The sequence below is a fragment of the Ictalurus punctatus genome, chromosome 18, assembly GCF_001660625.3.
Source record: "Ictalurus punctatus breed USDA103 chromosome 18, Coco_2.0, whole genome shotgun sequence".
Classification (NCBI taxonomy): domain Eukaryota; kingdom Metazoa; phylum Chordata; class Actinopteri; order Siluriformes; family Ictaluridae; genus Ictalurus; species Ictalurus punctatus.
The window spans coordinates 8,297,382-8,308,780 of NC_030433.2; the positions used below are offsets into that span (position 1 = coordinate 8,297,382).

Below are 11,399 nucleotides of genomic sequence, written 5' to 3' on the forward strand. Positions count from 1 at the left end.
CAAGACGACCCACCAGACTTGCTTTTAACATCATCCCTGTGATGAAATATCAAATCTCCGGGATCACTCTTGAGTCTGGTGTGTAAGAGCAGGAACTATTCTGATTGGCTGAGAAGGTGCTGATGAATTTTCTGTAACAGACAGTCAGACAGCTGCAAATCACAGGCGTATATTAACGCGCTCTTTTAAATGTGTTACCGTTTCTATAGCAACAGCGCGTTCACAGGGACGTTTACGGCGTACACGCTTCTATGAACTCGTTTAAAAAACGTCTGTAATCGTCGATATGCTGAAGTTTTCTGTAAGGAGAGGTTTATTTAACATTTATGGAAGGTCAGAGCTTCATAAAGCTGTAACATGCGTGCAAGTTTTCTGACATCGTCAGGACAGAGGAGTTTACAGAGGAGCTGTGGTTTGTCAGTCACATGATAAAAAGAGAAGCTGGTGAGGGAACGATTGTTTATAGCTGCTATAACGTAAGTGAGAGCAGGAACTCGATTCAGTGGCTTTCCACAAACATGTCACTCTTTCATAAGTCAGAATTATTGTTGGAAAATTGTTGTGGTGTAAGAGGAATAAGAAACTGTTGTGCTGCTAAAGGAAACTAATCAACTTTGTGGTGGTAACAGTAGCTCTGCTTCTTTGCGCCATGCTGAAGCTGTTGTTTCTGCCTCAATATAAACCTTTAATTACTTTAATCTATGGTTCTATTAGATGTACAAATTAAATTATTGATAAGCAAGTAATACCTAGTTTATTAATAAAATATTAATGATTAATTACTGACTAATTAATGTTTTACAATATAAAACGTCTTATTGTATAAAATAATTGTATTATGAATAACATTAATATATTACATAAAAGTCATTTGAGTTAATGTATTGATGTTTACATTTAGGTGTGTTTGTTTTTAAATCACATTTAATACAGAAAAATTCTAGTAAAATGTCCTCCTCTGCTTTGTTTTATTGTCTTTAAATGAAACCGAATATTAAATGTAAAATGAATATTTGGATGAATGTTATGCGTAGTCGATATCTCATTCCTATTTGGATGCATTTCAGAGCTTAGAACATATGTAACATGTATATGAGTGTAGCATAATAATCGTAATTCTGTAAATCCGTGTTATAATCAAATGCAAGTGATGGTTTTAAGCGAGTCTGGATCTGAGGGTCGGAGTGTGTGCTTCACCTTTTAACCTCAGCTTCAATTTGAGGTTCGGTTTAAAATAAAACAGATGTTTATTAGCCAGCACACACACACAGTGATAACTGCTCCTAATAAATGTGTTCCTGTTTCACTTCTGCCTTATCTCTCTCTCTCTCACACACACACACACACCTGCCATGTACTGCGGACACCTGCAGTGTAAGACCTGCCATACTCTGTGTGTGTGTGTGTGTGTGTGTGTGTGTGTGTGTGTATTATTTATGCACCCTCAAAACATTGAACCCTTATACAGGTGTTGATTTTACGGCCAAATGTAATACACTCACCTAGCACCACGTGTGTGTGTGTGTGTGTGTGTGTGTGTATTCATGCTGTAATAGTTTATACATCTTTAATGAGTTATTTTGTGTAAATTGTATAATAGATTAATTGTAATGGCGTTATAACACAATCTAGTTTATAATACATTATAAACCGTTTAAAACCTATTTAAAATAAATATTATGTATGAAATGTTTACTCATAGTACTGATTGTCCTTGTTTTTGTAATAATTGTTTTAAAATAATAATAATGATGGATTTATATGTTGCACCGTTCTAACACTCAACATGAATTTGTGTGATATGGTGGTGGCTTAGCGGTTAAGGCTCTGGGTTACTGATCGGAAGGTCGGGGGTTAAAGCCCCAGCACTGCCAAGCTGCCGCTGTTGGACCCTTCAGTAAGGCCCTTAACCCTCTCTGCTCCAGGGGCGCTGTATCATGGCTGACTGTCAGCTTCCTGACAGGCTGGGGTATGCCAAGAAAAGAATTTCACTGAGCTCTACTGTATATGTGATCAATAAACACTCATTATCATTACAAACTGACTGGAAGCAGCTGATGTAGTGCTAAAATTTTGTATCTCTATAATTGTAAAAAATAATCAAAGTTACATATTACTTTTGAATAAATACAAATATTTCTTACTGTAATAAACAGAAAAATCTATTTTTGTAGACATCATTGAACAGTTTTTAAAAAAATATACAGCACTACCGTATCACTGGCAGTTTGTGAGCAAAATGAAAGATCGCGATGCATATCGTCCATCATACAAATACCTCAGAAAGACGTGATCGATGTTTTTGTATGTTTTCACCCGTAATCCATCCACGTTAATGTTTATCTAAGAAGTTAGGATGCTTTTGAAGCCTCTCGGTGAAGATTAAAAACACAGACGCGCTGAAATTTTGACTTAAGGACACTTTTAATGAGTGTGAAAAAGATCAGATTTAGAAAAAAATCCCAAATACATTACCACAGGATAAATGCATATAGATTTTAGTTTAGCAAACAGATTTTAATTTTGTTACCGTAGCAACGTTATTGTTTCCGGGGTGCATTAATGGAATAGCTCGTATTCACATTTTATAATCACATATTTATGAACAGTAGCAGCAAGAAAAATCTTCTTACTATTTACCTTCTACTTTCTCTCACGGAGAGAAAACGTGTGCGCTGTGAAGTGTGCGCTCCACTTACAGTCCCATGTGCTGTTCTTTATCTGCATATATTTATCAATTCCTGAAAAAAAAAGCTTGTAGGATGAGCATGCTGGAGGAGAAGGTACAGTATACACACACACACACACACACACACACACACACACCCGCATACATGCCCGTGCACACACACATGTCCAGTGACTGATGTATTTTCTATAAAACCCTTTCCACTGAGAAGTTGCTTCAGTCTTAATAATAATAATAATAATAATAATAATAATAATAATGACAATGATGATGATGATGATGCTCTGGTCATCTGTTCTTCCTCTTCTCCTTCTTGCTCTTGGTGTTCATGGCGCTGTTGGACTGCAACGCAGTGGCGTGACCCGTCGTCTTCAGGTGATCGAACAATTTGTTCCTGGTGGTGAATTCAAAATGGCAGATCACACAGCGCAGGTTCACCTCCTTCTGCTGAGAGAGAGAGGGAGGGGGGAGAGAGAGCGTGAGAGAGAGAGCGAGACAGAGAGAGAGAATAGAAAAGGAATAAAGGGAGGAAAGAAGGGGAGAGGAGGAGAGAGAGATGAGAAAAGGAAAGAGAGGGAGGAAGGGGAAGAGAGAGAGAAAGTTGAGAAATGTTGGATTTTAGTGTAAAATAGTACCGCACGCACACATGCACGCATGCACGCACGCACGCACGCACACGCACGCACGCACGCACGCACGCACGCACGCACGCACGCACGCACGCACGCACGCACGCACACACGCACACACACACCTCTTGGTTGACGTCGCCAGATCCATGGGATTTGTTGCTCTTTTTGGAGTCTTTTCCAGCCTTTTTTCCTTTCGTCTTTCCAGAGCTAAAAAAAAACCCCAACAAAAACAACTTAGAGGTTAAAATCAGGGTTCTTTCGCATCTGCAGTGTTTATTCCACATAAACAGAACCAGAACCATGATGTGTTCTCTTCCTCGGTGCAGTTCTTTAGTCAGATGGAGAACACACTCGGGTCCGAGAGCGCCTGAGCGATGCGGTCTCGGTCCGCTTTCCAGGTTAACTCCAGTTAGAAAGTGATTCGACTCTGAATCGACTCATTTGCAGGAAGTGGTGTGTGTTTTGGATTGTCTGGGGGATCAGTGTCACACCTTTTATTGGGTTCAGATCCGTCTTTCTTCACTTCCTCTGCAGCCTCCTCGGAGCCGGCCGGGTCCTCCTCTTTATCTCCTGATTGGTTAGGAGGAGTGATGATGTCATCTGTGGAGTCTGGAGCTTGAATCTCAGCTGCTGGCTCTTCTGGAAAGTTCTGTGAGGAAAAAAAAAAATCTATGTTTGTGGATGTTTAAACGTGTTTCTCATTTCTACTTTAATCAACAGCCATCAATATTAAAATGTGAGGTTTGAGTGGTTTTATACAACAGTTAGTTTCAGCCACAAATCTGATTTTTCATGTGAAATCTGTGGTAAAAGATTCTCACTAAGATCCTGAGATGTAGGAACATACTTACAGTCATGTTTTTCTGCTGTCGCTGCTTCTTCCTCTGTTTCTTCGACAACCTGCAACCAGATTTTTTTTTTGTGTTAAATTAAACTGAGACATAAACACCCAGATCGGGTAATGTCACAAAATAAAAGTACTGTTGATTAATTCGTTTTGGAAACTATAGGGATTTGGATTTATTTCATATTTAAGGTGCACGATGTGACTTTAGGTTTATATCATATTAAAGGTGCACTATGTGACTTTAGGTTTATAAGTTTATATTGAATTTTCAATATTGATGCCCCAGACAATTAGACACACCACAGTACGAAACAGGACACAGGGGTTAATTCTAAGATTAAGTCTATGATTTGTGACTCACTTTTGTCTGGGTGAATCCTCCCTCTCCTCATCTTCATCCTCCTCTTCCTCGCCGTCTCTCTCTGCCGAATTCAGACTCAGTGACTCTTCCTCCTCTTGAAGCTGCTGCCGGAGTAGAGCCACCATCTCTCTGTGCTTTTTGGACTTCTCGTGGTTCTTCATCCTGAGTCAGGAGAAAAAAATGACAAGTTCCACATGAACGAGAAACCTAAGAACTATAACTAGATTTACTGTTGTGTTTTTGTCTCTCAGTGTGTGTGTGTGTGTGTGTGTGTGTGTGTGTGTGTGTGTGTGTGTGAGGACAGTTACTAACGCTTTGTCAGTTTTGAAGGATTTATCACAGGCAGGGCAGTAAAGGTCATCATAAAGGTCGTCCAACTCATCAGAGCCATCCACAGCATCTGGTACAGACACATAAAGGAAAAGAAAAACCACTGAAAGCTGTTTATTCATCGCACACACACACCCAAACATGTCAATAAACTTTGTAAATTATGAACATTTGGATTTATATTCCATTAAAGGTGCATTATGGGACTTGTAATAGGGACCATTCTATTAAAGGTGCACTATGGGATTTTATGGGTTGTATCATTAAAGTGAGTGAATTAGGTTTATGTCATATTAAAGTTTCAGTATGGAATTTGGAGTTTAAAACATAAAGGCTGTTTACATCACATTAAAGGTGCACTCTAGTGATTACTGTTTATATTTAGTTTACTACATTGTATTATTAAGCTCATTACAATGTAAACTCTGAAAGTTTGGTTTCACAACATTAAAAATGTTTCACAGGATTTAACATGATATAAATCTTAAAGGTGCGCTAAAGGATTCTTTGCCTCCAATGAATAAAGTAAAGATTCTGAGTTTGTTTTATAGATGTATTAGATTATAAAATTGGAACAGTATTTGTCTAGCTCTAGCGTGTACCCGTCTCCGCTCTGTCCTCCTCAAGCTCTTCCTCCGTGTCTCCGAACTCTCGTCCGTACTGAAGCTCCATCTGCTGCAGCTCCTGCTCCAGTCCCGCCATGGCAGACCATTTCTGCTCCTTATATTCCTCTGCCAGCCTGAGAGATGGAGAGATGGAGATTGAGGCATTTAAGTGCGCTTAAAGAGGACTAGACTGCTCTGTTGTAGTGTAACGACAGAGATGCTCACTTAGCCTGCTCTAGTTTCTGCTTCTTCCTCAGCTCCTCCACTTTCTTGGCTTTTTCTGCATTCTGCTCCTCCACCAGTTTCTTGTGAGCCTGCACTCGTTTGTCGCGTTTCCGCACAAAGGCCACTAGTTGGCGCACAAGCTCGCTGCGTTCCTTCCTGGCTTTGTCACGCGTCTTTTTGTTCTCTTTCTCCATGGCTCTCTTCTCCCAGCGGTTTGAGGCCTGCCGAATGTCGTATTCCTCCTTCCACGCAAAGTTTTTCCGTGTGCAGAAACTCTGCCAGCAGCCGTAGAACAAGTGCACCACCTGCACCACATTACAGGTGCACTTATAAAAGTGCACTTATGGGTGGGGTTTTTTTTTGTTTTTTAAATAGGTATTAGATTAAAGGTACAGTATGGGATTTTGTTAATGTATCACATTAAAGGTACATTGTATTTACATGCAATGTACTTAAATCCCATCCATCAGCGCCTGTTTGAACGCTGACTACGTAAAAGTTCACCAATCAAAATTTATTAACCAGCACGATACCAGTGCTGCGGTCTCCATGGCAACTCCTCAAGCAACATAATTTAAACGAGCAACACTAAAACGAAGACGTGGGGTGCGTGGAGTTTTAAGATTAAAATCAAAGTAAAACAAGCTTTCTTGACAACATATATACACACTTAACTCAAATGTACGAACAGCCGTAGAGCAAACACGAGGTGTATAGGGGTAAAAAAAAGAAAAAAAAAAAAAGGTTTTAAACACCAACATGAACGCTAAACAATGGCACAGTGTCACTTAGTGCAGTTGGTTACCGTAGCATAGTCACTCTGAGAGTCTCCGAATGTGGGAAAATCATCACAGTCATCATCCTCGTCTTTACCGTGCTCAAGTTCCTCCTTTGCGATGGACTCAAACAGGTTCCTGTACACCGTGTAGAAGCCCTGCAGGTTTCAGGTTCCAAGTGAGATTCAATAATGAGAAATTTGACTTGGACACAAATTATGAAGTGGAGAGAAAAAAAGGCAAAAGTTGAGTAAAAAGACATGAATGTGTCGTTTTATATCAAGGTATTTCTAAAAACAATTTTTCAATTCATTCTAACAACTTTCTGTTCTGTTACTACACTCTAAAAAAAATTAAAAACCATCAGAGCAGCACTGACTGAAGACCAGCTGCAGGGTAATTACGTGCTTTTGCTGACCCCTAGTGGCTGACAGTTGTACCGCAGTACTGTAGCAGTAACGTCTCTGCATGGGGTCCTCATCACTTCCTCCTTCTGTTTGGCTCACTCACCTGCTCGTCATCTCCATAACCTGAGTAACAGGTTACAGTGAAGTACTGCACGAGATCGAGGCTGTCATCCTGGTACTCTCCACTGACTCCGCCCTTCAAGAGCGCCTCCCGGTGGTTATCATACCTGTAAAGAGAAAGAGACTGTTAGGAAAGAAATGAATACCTGAATTTATAATAATCTTCTACACTCTGCTTTCATGTTCAGCTTCTCTTTTTTTGTGTTTTCAGGTCTGCTTTGGTGGTTCTGTTTCATCAAAGGTGTCCTATAGAATTTAGAATAGAGGTTTATTTTATATTAAAGGTGCACTGTGGGATTTTGGGTTTGTATTACCTTAAAGGAGCAATAAGGGACTTTCAGTTAATGCTATATTAAAATATTTAAGGTTTGCTACATGTTACAGGTGCACTACTGGATTTTCGGTTTGTAACATTTAAAAAAAAATACATATATGTGAAATTATACACACGCTACAAAAGTGTAAGGTTGAAATAAAGTTTGAATTGCATTCTTGAATCAAATTTCCATTTTATTTATTTATGCTTTGCTGAAAAGTTGCAGCACCAATTCTAGCATCAATTTTACATCTCATTGTGAAGCACGTTATTACACGTATCTTAATGTGTGTTCTGAAGCGTGACATTAAAACGGCGCTCACCAGGCTCTTTCCTGTGGGTCACTGAGAACATCATACGCTGCCTGGATCAGTTTAAACTGCTCCGCTGCCTCCTCTGGGTTCTCCAGGTTCTTATCTGAAATCATATTATTGCGCTTAAAAAAGCACACCATGACCTGTTACACCAAAAGAAAGCCAAAAGATTGTACACCCATTGAACAAAATGAAAAGGGAAATGTTAGCCTGTGTGTGGTGGGCTTCACAAATGTTCCTTCGTTTTACTAAGCAGCAGAAATTGTCAAATGGTGCATGGTATGATATTAATAGTGAAAAATTTAAAAAATGATCTCAGCTCAAAAGTTTTCATCTCCCTTTCTCAATGTGTCATAAGGACGTAATAAACACTGTGTTTGTATGTGTTTGTATGTGTGTGTGTGTGTGTGTGTGTGTGTGTGTGTTGCTGTTATAGTAAAATACTGAGTGACACAGGGTGTTGATACTTTCCTATTAACTATGAAACAATATGTCATCATTTTTATCCATTTATGAGTTACATTTAATGGTGTGGAACGTCCACAATACAATACAATACAAGTTACTCCCTGTTCTAATTAAAGTTATATCAGCTATAAACAATCGTTTCCTCAGCTGTCTGTCTGTCTGTCTCTCTCTCAAAGGTAAGAAGACAAAAAAACAGCTTGCCATATTAATGAGAAACCGCAAAGTATAATCTCCTCTGTCCTGAAGAAGTTACAGCTTTACATCTGACTGTTACAAAGCACTGACACTGCAGACTCCTTCCACAGATTTGAACTAAACTTTAAGATCTCCTCTCAGAGAAAATTCACAATATCAACAATCATACACGTTTGTTTTTTTTAATCTGTTTATGTTCAGTGACTACGTTACAAGTCCTGTGATTGAGGAGTTTCTACTATGAGATTGATCATGTATAAGAATTGGCGCATTAATAGGAATGGGACACACAGGAGCACTTTGACCCACCTGGGTGCCATTTGAGAGCTAATTTTCGGTAGACCTTCTTCAGCTCATCGTCTCCAGCGTCCCTTTTCACACCCAGCACCTCGTAATGACACTTCATTCCGGAGATCGAGGTAATAGATCTCTAATGGTGAAATATCTGTGCAGACCGACTCGCTTAATTTCAGAATCAGAACCAGAATTTTGGCTTCTTGTCATAAAAAAACGGCAGGCGATAAATAATAAACATTAAATGTTAAAGTAAAAGTGCATGTCAATGTTTATTAATTTTAAATAAAACCGAAAACACTTCAGTAAGTGTCACTTTGTAAAGTTTACAATCGTTAACAACCTAACCGCTGCTCATCAGCAATGTGGTACCGGCGTCGCCTTGAGATGACGTCATCACGCAGAAGCGGTTTTGGCGTCAGGGTCAAAACTCTGCACTGATTGGCTGCTTATAAATTGTATTTCTATTTCTACTTAAAACGCTTCTACATGATAAAGCGTCGCCGATTTTGCTATTACGGACATTGTAAACATAATAAACAGCAAAAAAAAAGATACGTCCCTTTTTCAGGCGATAATTTTGTAAAATCTAGATAAGCTTTACAGGCCTTTATTGGAAACGATGTTTTTCAAGCGTGTTCAATGAACCCTAAACAATTATTGCACATGCACCTGTGGAACAGTCTTTAAGACACTTTCAGTTTATGTCAGTTGTTGAATCGTTTTTATGTTAATACAAATATGTACACGTTAGGAAATTTGCTGGAAATAAAGCAGTTGAATTTCATAGGACGTTTCTTTGTCTTTTGCTGAGTTTATGATAATAATTGCTTTTATAATTAATTTTCCATCATTGATAATGCAATCGTGTAATTATTACATTTGAAGAAAAAAATAAGTGAATAAGAATATAACTTATTTAGCAGAGGATGGTTTCGATCCATCGACCTCTGGGTTATGGGCCCAGCACGCTTCCGCTGCGCCACTCTGCTGTGATGAGAGTTGTTATAGAGAATCTCTCACAGAATGTACAGTATTGATCCTGTCAAAGAATTTATAATATAGAAATGTCTAGATAAATTAATATACTTTTCAGAATGTTGGTATTTCTGTATTATAAATTCATAATTCTAATATGTTGGGATACTGGATTTTTTATTTCCATGACATGTAAGCTGTAATCATCAAGATTAAAACAAAAAAGGCTTGAAATATTTCACTTTATGTGTAATGAATCTAGACTATATGAAAGTTCCACTTTTTGAATTAAATTACAGTGGGAAAATGCACTTTTCCACGATATTCTATTTTTTTAGATGCTCCTGTATTTTCTTCACCACATTCTGCAGAGGGACTATGGAGAGCATCCTGAGCAGGTGCATCACTGCCTGGTTTAGAAACTGCATCGTAACGCCCTGTAAAAGATAGTGAGGATAGCTGAGAAGATCATCAGGGTCTCTCTATCCTCCATCGCAGACGTTTACACCACAGTGCATCTGCAAATCCACCAGTATTATGGATGAAACCCACAAGCCTCACGCCCTCTTCCCGTCTGGAAAGCATATGGACCCTCATGGCCAGTTTCTTCCACAAAGCCATCAGACTCATCAGAATAAAAATAGAACATTCTTAGCAGAGGATGGTTTCGATCCATCGACCTCTGGGTTATGGGCCCAGCACGCTTCCGCTGCGCCACTCTGCTGCGCGAGAGCATAAGTAACAAGAATATGAAAATAAATATATTTATATGAACGTTGTTCATATGGCTTACTTCGACTAAGCTATATTATGTTTTGCTGTGACGTATTTATTTAAGGCGAATACATTTTAAGATTGCATATATTTATGCGGTAACAAAAGGACAGATGATTATACAGTGAGCGAAAGATTATTCAGTTTATACTAGGGGGCAGTATAGAGCTGTAGTCAATGGAGATTATGTTGAAAATGTTGTTTCTCCAAAATCATACAGTGGAATTCACCAATACCTGTGTGGATGCTGAGTTCAAGTTGGGTCAGACCACAAGCGATCGGAGACAATATTCAAGAAGCGCCTCCAGAAAGCTCCATACAGACTTTATGGAGGAGGTTATACTGTGTCAAATGACTTCAATTCAGATGCTTCACTGCATGAAGCGATACCAAATCATGAAAACAGAGTACTGAGCATTACTCAGCTAAACTATCATGGGATCTACACTACATTGTCCAAATCTTTAAGATAAATAAATAATAATCAGCTCTACCATTTTGCGAGTCGGTTTCCCAGGGGTCACCTAAGTGGTTAATTTCAAAGAGTCGACTCGCTTGTGAACACCACCAATAAAGAGGATGAATCTTTCCAGACCAAGTCAGATCTATCAACTCCCTAACAGCTCACCGCTATTATTTTCCCTCTTAACTATTCACTGAAGTCACACATTCTTACCAAATATCAGACACACCACTGATTACCATGGACTCATGCTTTGAGGAGAATATTCAACGATATTTATTTTTGCAATAAACAAGCATATAAAAAGTTGTTTCAGTGTAGCTTTTTAAATAGTGATGTGAAATGTTTTCAAATACAAACGTTTAAACACAAACCCACAAATCCTCCAGCAAAAGCACTTTAACCCAAGCAGAAGCAGATCACATTCACATATTGCACTTTTCTGGAGAAACGAATGAACACTGAATATTTCTGAAAAGGCTGAAAACTGGCTACATGTTCATCACAATTACACAGAATTAATTTGACTTCCTATCTTGCCTGGAAAAACTGGGCACACACAAAAAAAAGAAAAAGAAAAGAAAAAAAAAAAGAAGAGCAAAGCT

General features: G+C 38.8%; 1 protein-coding gene and 2 non-coding genes across 4 annotated transcripts; all 3 read right to left on the reverse strand.

Moving 5' to 3' along the window:
• Nucleotides 1-2,405: 2,405 nt before the first annotated feature.
• On the reverse strand, nt 2,406-8,976 carry dnajc21 (DnaJ heat shock protein family (Hsp40) member C21). Of its 2 annotated transcripts, none has more exons than XM_017491839.3 (12): nt 8,595-8,976; nt 7,632-7,725; nt 6,976-7,099; nt 6,495-6,623; nt 5,690-5,994; nt 5,462-5,598; nt 4,842-4,929; nt 4,530-4,691; nt 4,173-4,221; nt 3,813-3,970; nt 3,444-3,528; nt 2,406-3,133 (listed from the first exon to the last, which is right to left on the reverse strand). In XM_017491839.3, exons 1-12 carry the CDS (start codon nt 8,689-8,691, stop codon nt 2,978-2,980), a joined length of 1,584 nt encoding a protein of 527 aa, XP_017347328.1. In that variant the 5' UTR covers nt 8,692-8,976; the 3' UTR covers nt 2,406-2,977. The 2 variants fall into 2 exon arrangements, with proteins under 2 accessions (XP_017347328.1, XP_017347326.1); XM_017491837.3 differs by having other exon boundaries at nt 2,406-3,136.
• A 523-nt stretch (nt 8,977-9,499) lies between these two features.
• Nucleotides 9,500-9,571, reverse strand: trnam-cau (transfer RNA methionine (anticodon CAU)). The gene has a single exon. It is a non-coding gene; the product is annotated as a tRNA-Met (tRNA).
• A 638-nt stretch (nt 9,572-10,209) lies between these two features.
• trnam-cau (transfer RNA methionine (anticodon CAU)) lies at nt 10,210-10,281 on the reverse strand. The gene has a single exon. It is a non-coding gene; the product is annotated as a tRNA-Met (tRNA).
• Between the last annotated feature and the right edge of the window lie 1,118 nt (nt 10,282-11,399).